Below are 14,805 nucleotides of genomic sequence, written 5' to 3' on the forward strand. Positions count from 1 at the left end.
TAAATCTTATTTGATGAACCAGTAATGAGCAAAATTTTCATTTGACAAAGTGGCAAATAATAAGACGACGAAGTTGAAATTAGACAATCTGGACATTAGCCTAAAAGACAGTTCCAGTAAGTGAGGGTTGTACCAAACGGTAACCAGGCCAAAGTGATAGAAGACCCAGTGGTTTTAGCCATTTCGACAGTGGTAAACCACCCATTTTTTTGTAGACCAAGTGCATAAGAACCAAAGACGAAAATGAAGCAATGTATGCATTATCAGTGATCGTGGTAATTGACTAGTCAAGCTATTCATGTAAAATTCGTTTCAGAAAAGCAAATTCTAGTTTGTCAACGATCTTTTAAAAAATTTTATTTTGTCGCAAAAGGTAATACAAATATATTTATAAAATAAGGTAAAAAGAACAAGTCATGTCCACAAACCTCACTCCTTTCCCCAGCAAAAAATAGTGACATTTTCGAAAAATATGTCAAGCTAAAAGAAAACAAAGTTATTACAAGGAGACGTCTTCTCATTATTACTCATTTGATGCGCTGATCAATATCCTGGAGACCGGAACTTTGGACCGGATGCCCGAACCCCTCTCCCGTAAGAAACTGTAAATTAAAAAAAAAAAATCCTCTTCAAAGCCCTTTCTTGACATAGGACCATTATTTTGGCCTACCTTTCCGAACTGTATCGCTCCGCTTTCGTCTTCGATGAAAACTTTATTGTCGACCCCGCGTTGGTAGGTTGGGTAGTAATCTGCTGTTTCGTTCGCTGAAATGGCTGGGTCCTTATGAAGAAAAAAGTAGAGGGAAAAGATCAGAGAGAGAGAGAGAAAGAGGAAGAGGGAGAGATGGGTTCGAATAACAGCTCATTTTTTTAAGAAATTGAGAACAAAAAAATAATTTGTAGCCTATGTTTGACCATTTTACTTATTCAATTTGGCAGCACCTGTATATTTTCCATTACTGACTTTGTCTCTTTTTAATCCGTTTAATGTATGGAAAATAGATCCTAATTGATACAAGATTTCCTTGATTTTGCAGGCTGAAATAAGGTTTGAAATTGAGTTCTAAAATTAGAGATGTTAGTGATTGTTGATTTTTGCAACAATGCATTGAACATGTAGTTTCCGTCTTCTATTCTTGTGATATATTTAGCACATCAATTTTAAAAGGGTTCCTATCAAAAGTGCGAAGTAAGCACAATGGTCATGAGTAGGTTAAAGTGCAACTTACAAGGATGATGATGTATCTCGTCCCTTCTGGCTTCAAAGAATCAACCCAATCTCCGAGACCTATGTAATTTTCAGGATGGATGGTGAAGTCAAGCTGACGATGCATGTAATCAATATCTCCATATTGGACATCCTTAAGAAATAAGAAAACAATAATTTAAATATCAATAATCACTAGTTATCACAAAATAATAAAATAGGCTTGGGTGCAAATGAAGGGCGCATGTCCCTTTGTCAAATGTTTTTAAATGTGCTGAAGAAGGATTTTTCAAACTTTTTTAAGTGGGATCATTCTCCCTTTCACAAACACATTCCCTTTCTATCTCTTATGAAGTAAATTAATTTTCATTACAGAATGGTAATAACAAAGATAGCAACAAAATAAGCATAGAACAGTTGTATCGAACACTATTTTTAAAGTATATATATAAACTATGCTCCTATATACATCGTCTTTTAAATAAATAAACAAAGTGAAGCTAAGGATTACAATGAAAGTATTTTTTATGTAAATTCGTAATTTCATTCATTTGGTAATGGCAACTGGGACCCAGAGATAGCACTAGTTAATGGTCAGCTCAAGAAGTCAAGTATTGATATCTTTGATAAAAAGTACAATGAAAATCCTCCATATATTTGTAAGATTCAATAGGATCAATCATTCTAAAAATGATGTCTATAAGGTAGTGAACCAGTCTCACGTGTGGAATTTGATACCGACGCATGGATTCGACCACTTCCTGGACGTTTGAAAGATTTCCATAACCGTATCGACAAAGCTGATAGCCAAGGGACCAATATGGCGGCAGCATTGGTCTACCGATGGCCTAGATAGAAAATGAAATTCACATTAATGAAATAAGAAAGTCATGAAGATGTACGGATATCAAAATGTCATCTTTCTTGTAGTTTTTTTTCTTTTTTATCATTAATGTCATCATAATTATTCAAACTGTAATCATCATCATTACAATCGAAACAAATGTCATTTCCGTAGTTGTTAGATAATTTGTACAAAATAATATAACCACTGTTATTGTTTTCATTTTTGTCATGATCATCAGGCTTTCGGGGTGTACCATATTATCATCATTATCGAATTATCAGGATTGTTTTACACATATTGTGGGTCTATGTGCATAATGCATGGGTATCCTTGTATTGAAAAAATGAACAAACTGTTACAGCAGGCACCAGTAGGCGATATCCATAAATATGTCAGTAAAACTATTTTCATCTGGCAAAATAGCTGATCTATATTCAGGATTCAAGATTTATTAAAACATAATTATAATCGCATCTTGTAACAGCTGAGTTGGCAAATGTTTTACGAAACAGAGTTTGAAAAATACATGTATACATAGAATCAACAAGCAACATTACAAAATAATAAATTTCATATATGAATTCAAAATATTATGGTATAATCGTGATAAAAGTGTAAGTGCAATGTATCTATTTCACCAACTGTTTAGTATATCGCCTACCTCAGTATATTGACTGACGACAGACTCTGGGTTTGGACCAAGGAACATGTAGAAGTCTAGAACTCCTCCAATTGTGTGGTATGTCAGGGCTGGGGTTGGCTGCAACGTGTAGTCTGGCCGATGGGGGAGGGGAGGGGGTTGATAACAAAAAAATGTTATTAATAAATGTTTTCTGTTTAAACGATTTTCATGTGCTGAGGTCACTCGCATAGTACAAAATATCTTGATAGGTGCAAAAATTGGCATGACAACAGATGCGATATGACGCAAGATTTTTTGTTTTATTTTTTTGTAGGGGGGCCGATGTTATGTTAGTATGTTGAATTATTTGAGGGGTTTATAAATCAAAATCAAATAATTTACCTTGTGCATTTGAGTTTAGAAGCAGTACACCATGTGCGTTAGCGTCGTTCTCAACGCACATGTAGAATGGATGGACTCCGTACAGATTCCCTTTGTACTGGAAAAAAAATAATACTTTGTAAGACACGTATACAAAAAAAATAATTCTTGTGTATTTTAAAATATAGGAATATGGGTCTGTTCCTTACCAATGAAGATTTCATAACAGACGATTCAAATTTCACAGCTCATATCCTTTACATTCCAATATCCTTCGAGCACTTGGCGTCGAGACGAATGTCCTTCTTTTTGGGGGGGTCTTCGGTATGACTCGGCCGGGGATAGAACCCAGCGAGCGCTCTGTCACTGAGCTACTCTGGCGTTAAGTCGGGCAAGATTGATGACATTCTAATTATTAATTTTACTTGCCATGCTCATTGATTTATTTTGTAATTTTCTGGTCTTAAATCTTCACATTTCCGATGTATTCCTGATTTTTTTGGGGGGTGAAGGAGAAGTCATTGACATTATAGTGACACAGGGACCGCTTCAAGTGCACAGTGCGCTCCTAAATTACACCGGCTATTACATAGGTTACCGATTTCAGTGTTTACATGTGTTGGTGTTTTAGCTTCGGTTTGTGATCTGCCCTCTTAAAACATGACCGGCAAACGATTAAATAGAGTCATAATTCATGTTAATGAGTTATTGGAAAAACATTCTCATACATATTTATTGCATTTTTTTTACCGAAGGGGGCTGGTCCCTGGAGAATAAACCCCATGTTATCCAGTTCATATCGTGTCTGAAGCTATGGTGTTCACTTTCTCCCAATCCGTAAATGTTTGTCGACGGCAGTCGGGTGGAGATGCTCAAAAACTGATCCTCAAATATGAGTGCACCAATCGAGGTATCCCAACTGGTGAAGAATATCAGAAAATTGTTTAAAAGAAGAAAGAATACTCTCAAGTTAGTGAAAATATTGAAACACATCAAGTGCACAACGATTAACAAGTAATGAAGATAAAGAATAGTTGAAGGGATGGTCCGGGCTGAAAATATTTATATCTTAATACATAGAGTAGAATTCACTGAGGAAAATGCAGAAAATTTAATCAAAATCGGCGAACAAATAATAAAATTGTTGGAGTTTAAAGCTTAGCAATATTTTGTGAAAACGGTCGTCATGAATATTCATTAGGTGGGCTGATGATGTCACATCTCCACTTTCCGTTTTCTCATGTTATTTCATAAAATCATGATTTTTTTTCATTATTTCATACTTGTGTGAATCATATATCACCCTTATAATGAAATAAGTTGTAGCAATAATATCTAATGCACTTAATCAGTTGTCAATCCAAATTTTTAGGTCTTGGAGGAAAAAAAATTGAATAAACATAATTTCATATAACAGAATACAAAAGAACAAGTGGAGATGTGACATCATCAGCCCACCTGATGAATATTCATTACGACTGTTTTCACAAAATATTGCTTAACTTTAGAATTCAATAACTTTGTTATTTGTTATCCGATTTTGATGACATTTTCTGCATTTTGCTCAGTAAAACTCTATTTATTAGGCTATACACACTTTCAGCCGGGCCCTTTAAATTGCTTGCCTGTTTTTAACAAACATGTCTTCGGCTGGGTTTTTTATTTGTTGGCTATTTATTTGGGCGGAGGAGGTTGAGTTCATTACAGTCCCCTTTCTATCAAATGGGTCCACCACTAAGACCGTATATTCTATTTTCAGATAAAATTGTCGGTAAGCTACGCAGCAGAAGAATTTTTCGTTCATCATGTTATATGGTTTTATAACACCTCCCTTAATCAGTTAATGTCTATTTTCTAACAATAAAACATCGTGTATTCCATTCCGTTGACACATTTGAACAGTTACGCAGAGTATTTCGGCACTTGTTTCCTCTTTTTCCTATTTTTCATTTCCTATATTATCTAGGAGTTCATTAATAAAAAGAAAGATAAATGTGCAATTTCTAAAATATTTGTAACAAAAAATAAGTAAAAATTGAATCAAGTTGTACGAAGATTTTGCTATAAAGAGGAAATGTTAGTACGTCAAGACTTCTTTGCATTTAGATAAAACAAAATATTTTAACTTTAACTTTTCTAAAAATACTTTAAAATTATTGACTTCAATTCAAACATTGATGCCTTAAAATGAAAGCGATATGTGCACATACTACTTGAAAATTGTTTTAAATTGCTGTTTCGTTTATCCAGACCCACATTATTATTTCTTCCATGCATTCTATTGATTTCTCTTCCTTTTTTGGTCCGTTGAACTTTCATAAGGACTACCAGGTCCTGTGTACACCTTTTATTTCCATATATATTTCATGATGAATACATAGTGGTGACTATGTAATTTTTCAAACGTAGAAGTGGAAAGTAAAGATTGGTTATGTACTTGGAGACCATTTTGAATAACATGGAAGCGTGTTCAGGAAATCATTATTCCCGAAATTCTCCCGACTGTGTGTACACCAAGGCATGATGGGAAAAGTAAATATCGTGATATTATAATCTACGCTGGTACAACTTTTTGCCACAATTTTATATCTATGAAAGAAAAAAAAAGACTAGAACAGAGAACTACCTATGGACATACATATATTGACATACATAGAAACTATTTTTTTCTTTCTTGATATACTCGAAATGAACTATCATGGACTTGTGCCGTTCTCATGTTCATATTCTATATTGCGTTCTACAAACTCTCTGACATGAAGATGGATTCATATTGAAATTGAATAATCCTGGGACTTGCTTACAATATTTGCACAACCAAAGTGCGTGCAACAATCAATACTCAAGAATATTTGAAACTATATACAAGAATAATCTGAAAGGAGTTCTAAGTGTGATTCAGAATGATTCGAGGGAAGTTTTAGGTAATGTATTTGATCAGAATTCAAGCCGGCGTCAGACACGGGCTATAAATTATGCCCCCTTGAGAATGAGACGTTGTCAATAACTGGTGTCACTTTTCCCATAATATTCAACTCTAAGGTATTATACCAGGAGCTACAAGCTGGGAGAGGGTTGATATCATTTTAGAAGGCCATAATACGAATTATAAACAGTCTTAATCTAAGATTAAGAAGCTCAGCTTAATACCTTTTCTGAACTTTATTCATATAATTCTGCAAGACTCATATCACACTTATGGTGCAAAACCTTTTCAGTATGCAATCGAAAACTCCATATTGGTTCATAACCCTATCCAATCATTGAGATCGGTGTCATCCAGGGATCCGTACTTGGTCCATTTTTTTTATTCATATCAATTATACCTCTTCGATCTTATCATTCATCTAGTCTGCCTATGATACGGATATCATGAACGAAACAATACTATATTGTAGACAAGTCACAAGGCACAATCATCTAAATATGTGACGTTACAACCTTATCCATACTGTTAACCTTTCATGAAGTGTCGGGTTTATGATGAATTGGTTTTTATTTTTGTTTTCTCTCTTATTTTGAAAAAAATGTCTGCGACAGTGTTTGATTTTATTTGACGTCCAGGCAATTTCCCCCAAACACGCCAAAAATGGTAATTAATGCACATATCAAAACAGTGTGTATGTGATAACTTTGTTGATTAAAATCACAGCTCTGTTGCCTCTGATAAACATTCGTCAATACGCTTCTCTCCACTTTATGAGGGCAAATAAGTTTAATTCAATTACTTCTTTTAACTTACAGGACTTCTCCGGTGGACTTCCGGGTAATCTTCAATGTGAACGGATTGTTGGTATACGTGATGTCATAGTTAGGATTTTCGGCCTTTTCTGCTGGACGTGTTGGCATCTCCACGGGAACTTCAAATCGACTATTTGAGGGGTCATAAATCTGAATTTCAAAACACAGAAAGATGGAAAGTAAATATTGTACTTGAAAATCAATTCAAGAGATGCTCATTTAGTGTTTGACACACTCTTAGAATAGTTGGCCCCCCAAAAAAAATAAATAAATAACCAACCCTGGGCAACATATACTGTCCACACAACTATTGGTTAAAATCTGTCCAATTTGGGATATAAAAACTAATGATTGGGTAATTGGATAATAATTGCCAAGAATATATATATATATATTTTTACCAACATGTATTACCCAAAACAGTGCACAGTATGTTGCCCAAAATTTTAAGTTTGCACGAGTGAATCGCCCTGCGGGTGGTAATTGTATTTATTTATATTACAACATGATTTCGATTAAGGCCCAATCTTGCAACAAAAAGGCTAGCCTATGAATTACAGTTTTCTTCAGTGTTTGCACTTTCAAGTGTTTTCTGTGCAAGAAAATTTGCGATCACCATTACATTAAAACATCGGTGGTGGGATCGTTGTATGTTACTGCTGGATTTCGATAGAAAGCTTTTTACTGCTACGCCGGTTCTGGACGGATTCATCTATACAGACAATATTCCAATTATAGGCAAGCAACGACGTACATGGGACCTTCGGAAATTAGTATTAGAAGAAGTAGTAAACGTAGTGTAGTTGTAGTAGCAGCAGCAGTAGAAGGAGTAGTAGACTAGTAGTTGTAGTAGTAATAGTAGTAGTAGTAGTAGTAGTAGTAGTAGTAGTAGTAGTAGTAGTAGTAGTAGTAGTAGTAGTAGTAGTAGTAGTAGTAGTAGTAGTAGTAGTAGTAGTAGTAGTAGTAGTAGTAGTAGTAAGAATAAGAAGTAGCAGCCTAACCTTGAAATGGATCCGATCGTTTGTTTGATGCTCTATATCAATGACTAATGTATCAATGACAGATCTGAAAAACGAAGGCACGTCATCATGTCTTTCAAGACGTAACCTGGTACCCCAGCTCATGTTATCCTCAATCACAACATGGTACGCGCCATAATCCTCGGGAAAGAAACACCATGGTTGGCCCTCTGAATAGGGCTCCATCCACAGGCAACCTCGATTGGAACATAACTCCTCGTTAGAAGATTGTTCCCTGTCCGGTATGCAGTTGATACGGACATCGGGTTCAACCGGCATGGGTTCGAAGGGGGAGCCGTCGTTGGCTTCGCTCAGTCCGTAACCTGGATGAAGGAAGTATGTGAGACAGACACAGAGAGGTACGATGATGACGGTGATGCCGAGAGCGACGACGACCAAGGCCGTCGTCGACCAGCGCTGCCGTCCGGATTTCAAGGCCTCGTCGATACCCATTTCTTCTTTCATCGCAATGGCTGAATGTTCTCTCTCCAAACTGTCCTGGACCGATTCCTAAATGCCTCCGCAGGTTATTCCCTTAATCGTCCAAATACCTTTAGCAATAACCAGGGCAATAACCATGTGATAATCAACGTGGACAAGTAACGAAAAGAGATCGCTGTGTTGCATAACTATTCCTTAAGAATGGGGTGGTGTCTTCTTATCTTTGACTGCCATCCAAGATTGGTTTGCCTTAAGATAAAAAACGGTTTGGTCTTCTCGATTCAAAAGACATGCGCAATTATTTGTTCAAAGATATGATGCGTTGCAGGCTTATATTGAAGGCAATGAAATATGGGTACAGTGAGAGGAGAGGGTCAACGGGGATTAAGACTCTGAGGAGAAGTAAGGAATTATGTATCCCTTAAAACGTAACCTATATACACTTCTGAATCAAAATACAAAGACGGGTTTTTTTTTTAAATTGGCTGGTTTGGATTTGTACACGATTAGCACGTCTCTATCTCTTTCCTTTTCTGCCGCTTCCTCTTCCATTTCTTTTTTTTTGTCAAGGATTTGAAATTTAGCGGAATCTTGTGGGAAATATGACTTAGATCCCGGAAATGATTAGATGTAAGATTTCCACTAATTCCCTCAAAAGTAAAACATAAGCACAGTAGCACGTATACCAACCCAAATTTCACCAGGATGGTTATGCCAGTCCAGGATTGAAATCGATCTCGATTCGATTGATCACGCTTAAATTTCAAATAAACTATAAATGAAGACATTAAATTATTCGAACCAACATGACCGTACAATTATTTTTTTCCAATGGCAAAAAGTTAAAAAATACAAGTAAAAAAATCGAAAATCTAAACTGCTGAAGTTAGAAATTTAAGCCGACCCAGATTGCATTTATTTCTTGTAAAGCTTTGTGACAATTTTAAATTTCATCTATTAATAAAATTCTGTCGGTACTTTTATTTTCTGTTTTGTAATGGTCCACAGTATGGCCCTAGGTGTATGTTTGGTCATAGAGCTATGATAGGCATACTATTGGGTTGTCATCTAAAATTTCAATACGTCGGTCGAGGGCTAAAATGTACCACGCTTGTCGTTTGGTTAAAAAAATATATCAACCGATTTAAGGGTGTTTCAAAGGGGGAAGTTCACCCTGACAAGACATTTTAGTTCAAATAGCAGAAAAAATAAAAATATTACTGATGATTTGAAGAAAATCCATCAAAGAATATTTTTTTTAAATGTGACGTCATAGGCGAGTAGATTTCCCACATTTCGTACGGTAAAAAATCAATAAACAGTCTTTTCTTTCAGAAAATTTTAAATATTTGTTATTGTATCTTTAGTATTTCAACAGGCAAATCATTTCACATTTGCTTCTGAAGGAAGTTTAAAAACAAACGAGTCGTAGGCCGAACTTCCTATTTAAATGCCGGGGAGTCTTGTTAGTGTTTGTGTTTGTGTATCAGCCTTTTTGTCTATGCGTGTTTTGTAGAGTTTTTACAGACGTATACATGTTATGTTTTAAATGACTTTTTTACATCTGGGATCGACTTGCAACGTCACCATTCGAAAGACATGATCTAGGACTCAAATCTCTGTAATGGAAAATTTAGAATAGTGTAGAAGGAATGACCAACTCTTACCCTGGACTTAGCTCTATTCCCTATCCTTAACCCAACCTAAATGTAATATGAAACTCTATAAAGCCCGGAGCAGTTGTCGCCGGGAAAGATGTCGTATCACCGCAAGGGGACAATATTTTTATTCGGTTCGTAAGAAATACTGCTAATCATCTACTCATTCACACAGTTTTAACGAAAACACTATATACACAGAATATCCAATGTATTCAAGGAGCCAATGAAACAATATTACAATATTCTACCTATTGGTATATTATTAGTTTTTGTAGTAGGAGGAGGACTCAGAAGTAGTAGTAGTAGTAGTAGTAGTAGTAGTAGTAGTAGTAGTAGTAGTAGTAGAAGTAGTAGTAGAAGTAGTAGTAGTAGTAGTGGTAGTAATAGTAGTAGTAGTAGTAGTTGTAGTAGTAGTAGTAGTAGTAGAAGTAGTAGTACATGTAGTAGTAGTAGTAGTAGTAGTAGTAGTAGTAGTAGTAGTAGTAGTAGTAGTAGTAGTAGTAGTAGTAGCAGTAGCAGTAGTAGTAGTAGTAGTAGTAGTAGTAGTAGTAGTAGAAGTAGTAGTAGTAGTGGTACACTCTAAAAAATGAAGTGCTGATTTAGCTCTTAAAGAGCGTGTATAGTGACTGCACTTCGGAGTGCTGATTTGTCTAGTTCAAATTTGAACTCAACAAATCATCACTCCGAAGTGCATTCACTATACACGCTCTTTAAGAGCTAAATAAGCACTTCATTTTTTAGAGTGTAGTAGTAGTAGTAGTAGTACTAATAGTAGTAGTAGTAGTAGTAGTAGTAGTAGTAGTAGTAGTAGTAGTAGTAGTAGTAGTAGTAGTAGTAAAAGTAGTAGTAGTAGTAGTAGTAGTATAGGCCTAGTAATAGTTACACAAAAGGAAGTTGCCCTGAGAAGAGTTTCAAGAAATGTTGAAATTGTACTGCACATAGAGTTCCTGCAATAGCGAATATGCATGTGATGAATTTATGCTTAAAATGAAAACTGTATAATTGAACGATTCTATTCAAGAATTGGGTATTTCATCTGAAGGTATGCTGCAACAAGTTTCATAACTAAAAAAAAACCGTTACGTATTAAGAGAATGAGCACAGCTTTGACTCCACAGAATTCTGTGAAATCACAGAAAGTCGGTATGCATGAAATGATATACATGTAGGGTCTGAAAGTAGTCATGTGATCTCCCGGACCCAAAACTATTTTTTCAAGTAATGAAAACAAAAACACGAAAGCAAGTATTGAGAAGTGTATCAAGCATGTAAAATGTAATGAATGAGCGTATGACTCTATAATGCACCTCTAATTTAATTGGAAAAACGAGTAAGTGCGATGTCACGTTTAGCATGTTTAGGTTGTCTTGCCGACCCCAATCGAAATATTCTGTCGCTGCCCCTTACCATCAGGGGTTATCCCCAATTGACCTTTTTAACGCCAGTTATTCATGGATATCAATCATGTAGGACACATTTAAATCCTGCAAATATATACCTTAAAATGAAGTCTATTCTCAGTCTGCATCTCGATGTCTACCGTTAAGGTTAAAATATCGTCACCGAAAAAGGTAGGGCGAGATGCTGCCCTTTCCATCCGAAGTCGTAGACCCCATCCGAAAGTCTGCTCCAACACGACATTGTAACCGCCGTAGTTTTCCGGAAAGTAGCAGAATGGCGCGCCTTGTTCATCAGTACTTTGCCAAGTACAACCCCTGTGCATGCATATTTGTCGATGGTCTTCATCAACGTCGGGAATGCAATTGATGCGATCCTTCTGCGGTGGCTCTACTGTTGTAACTGGCACGACTGGTATAAAGTTGTTATCTCCGGTGTTCCCGTAATTGGGATGAAGATAATATGTCCCGAGGATGCATGCGACACCAACAACGGCTGCAACGGCCACGCAAACCAACACCAAGGTGTATGTACTGAAACCTTGCTTGGGAGCCTCCTTCGGTGTTCGCCATCTCCAATGAGCCCATTTTACCAGTCATCTTGGTTCTCGAAGGGCCTCAACGACAAATGAAGCATCTCTTTTGTCCGGTAGCTGTATGAAGTGACGAAAATCGTTTTCGTTTCTCATTGGCTGTTTTAATCGTCATAAAATCTGCTGTAAAAATGGAATATTTATAGCGCTGACTATTAACCGGCCAATACACGTTTACATCATCCACCTTTAGCACTGCATTCACGCCAGAGCCCCGTAACACAAAGCTTAGTGATGGATCATGGGTTTGATTTCTACGATTGATTGCATTGATTACTGTGTATGATTAATCGTATAAATCAGTCCCACTATCAATCGCTAAGATTTATGATACAGGACCCATCTCTCTTTTTTTCGAAACGAAATGACTCTGTGCGACCTTCAATTCTCATCACCTTGTTCTGGTCGAGGAAAATCTTCGTTATGTTCTTTTTGTGACAGTGTATTTAAAGATAAAGAAATTGAATTCATGTGTGTGTATGTGTGTATTTGAGTTTTGTCAGACGTGTATCAATCAGATATGATTATTTACGTCTGGGACCGACCTTTAACGTCACCATCCGAAAGACGTGACCAGGGCTCGAACCTCGAACCTCTGCGTCAATTTGTAACTTCCCCACAGCTTGGATTACAGGCGCACGCCACAACGCCCAGTTCTTTTCAAGTACATGTAATTCGATAAATGATTATATAAAAATGTATCAGTTAACAAGTAAATCAATAGGTTCATTCACCCATAAAAAATAGAGATCATATAGACAGTTGAAAGATATTGGTGTTCACACGATAACGGAATAGGCGTGTCGGGAGAGAAGCGACGAAAACATGGCAAATGAAAGTAATATTTACAGATTAACTAATCTGTCTGAATAAACATATATCTGGTGAAATAAAGCTAAGAGGCGCAGAAATATGGTTGCACCGATGGTTTGGTTTTATATTATATCTCGTATGGTCATGTGGGCATTGCTCAGGTATTAATAGGTTTGATGAATGAAATGGCGTCTTGATCAATTGTCAAATTGCTTGTCGAGACCATGGGTCATTTCGTTGCTTTTTTTATATTGTTGTTATTGTCAGTTTAAGTATTCGTATACGTCGTCATTTAATTGCTTTGCATGATGTAGTCCATAATCTATAATTGATCTGCCATTCAGCAATTTGAAAAGAATTCGTAAGTTTTGTGAATCAATCGACAAGGTTAGGCCCTGCTGATCTCTCTGTTTTGATCAACAAAACAAACAGTGCAGATATCAAGAAGGTTGACGGTTAGTGGATTAGACGTCATATTTGATAGCTACGTATCATTATTTTCATACTATTATTGCATTAATATACTGGTTTTTTATGAAGTCAATCTTCTTCCTTTTTTTATTCAGTTAATGATATGTGAAATTGCACAATATCTAAAGTGCAGGCCTATCTTTCTAAAGACGAAAATCAGAGAATCACAGAAACAATAGCTTTGACTAGTCTAGTCGTCTAGCTAAATCATACTTCCAAAATCAAAAGCTACCAAGATTATCACCTGCTTGTTGACATGAGAGTAGTAGGTTACACAAGAGACGCCACTAGCCGAGCCTGGTATCCTGCTCTCGTTAGTCCATTTAAGGGAGAGGCAGGGATGGGATAAGCAACGTGATGGTTCTCTGGTGGCATAGTCAATTTATCAGAAGAGATGATGGCAGCACCACGCGCGAGGCAATTCTCTCATTTTTTTTGCTAATATGCTTACCTTAAAGTGGAGACGGTTTTCGGTCTGGTGTTCAATATCCACGGCTAAAGCGGGAACATCTTCTCCGAAGAATGAATGTCCATCAGCGTCCCTGTCTAGCCGGATCCTCATTCCCCAAGGAAAGGTTTCTTTTCGAATGGCGTTATATGTAGGATAATCGTTTGGATAAATGCAATCCGGCTGATCAGGTGCATCCGTGGGCATCCACAGGCACCGTCTATCCCTACAGATATCTTCAGGTGAACCTTGGAGATCGCGATCAGGAAGGCAATTGATCCGCACCATGTGCGACGGTTCCTCTGGTTCCTCGGTCGACGATGGGTACGGTGGCATGGGATCAGTACCATCTCCCGTCGGAACCACACTTGGTGCCCGGGTTGGTTCCCTTGGTTGTGTTGTGGTCGGTTCCCTTGGTTCTGCTGTGGTCGGGTTACCCACAAATGGGGACATCATCCCTCTTCCATCTGGACTGTACTGGGGATGCAAGAAGAAAGTCAACACCGTGCACAGGACACCGACGATGACAGCTACCAAAAAGCACGCCAACAATAGAGAGTTGGTTGTCCATTTTTTATGGATGTTATTGGTGTCCTTACTCGGAAGATCGCCAACTTCAAATTCGTCTTTCATCTTTGAAATTTGATTTCTTTTTCCTGATGTCAATTAAGCACTGATATGCTTGGATTTTCCTAGTACACCCAAAATCCTTTGCACGCTATTACTCTTTCCGTGCTCTTGCTGAAATCCACACTAACCCTGACTTGTATTTAGACGAGAAAGGGTTGACGCCTCCTCAGAGTGAAAGAGAAATTGCATACATCAGTGGGCATCGATAGAGACAAAAAAGTTAGAGATAAGACGAATATAGAAATTGAATCGATGTAAAAGACCTGAGATTGTGTATTCGTAAAATATACCATATTTGCAGAAGGTCAAATGCGGACTGTTTTTTGTATGTTTAAGGAGTTTGCTCTCAGCACAAGGATGAAAGCACATACGATGTATCGTGTGTATATAACACTCAATTGGACAAAAGAACAAGGATGCGTCAGAGAGTATGTATCTCTCTACCCCCCCCCCCCTCTCTCTCTCTCTCTCATTCTCTCTCTATCTTTTTTCTCTCTCTATTTCTTTCAGGTTTTACTTTCCTTAATGCAAGAT

General features: G+C 37.0%; 1 protein-coding gene across 1 annotated transcript in view; it reads right to left on the reverse strand.

Annotated features, from left to right (window-relative positions):
- Positions 1 to 14,464, reverse strand: part of LOC121414922 (maltase-glucoamylase, intestinal-like) — a 57,412-nt gene extending 42,948 nt beyond the window's left edge. The window contains exons 1-8 of the mRNA XM_041607968.1: positions 13,645 to 14,464; positions 6,800 to 6,948; positions 3,808 to 3,976; positions 3,079 to 3,175; positions 2,716 to 2,828; positions 1,930 to 2,055; positions 1,230 to 1,361; positions 671 to 781 (exon numbers count right to left, since the gene is read on the reverse strand). Coding sequence (XP_041463902.1) covers positions 671 to 781; positions 1,230 to 1,361; positions 1,930 to 2,055; positions 2,716 to 2,828; positions 3,079 to 3,175; positions 3,808 to 3,976; positions 6,800 to 6,948; positions 13,645 to 14,274 — 1,527 coding nt within the window. The 5' untranslated portion in view covers positions 14,275 to 14,464. The remainder of the gene's footprint in view (positions 1 to 670; positions 782 to 1,229; positions 1,362 to 1,929; positions 2,056 to 2,715; positions 2,829 to 3,078; positions 3,176 to 3,807; positions 3,977 to 6,799; positions 6,949 to 13,644) is intronic.
- Positions 14,465 to 14,805: the final 341 nt, after the last annotated feature.

This window comes from Lytechinus variegatus, chromosome 5 (assembly GCF_018143015.1).
Source record: "Lytechinus variegatus isolate NC3 chromosome 5, Lvar_3.0, whole genome shotgun sequence".
NCBI lineage: Eukaryota > Metazoa > Echinodermata > Echinoidea > Temnopleuroida > Toxopneustidae > Lytechinus > Lytechinus variegatus.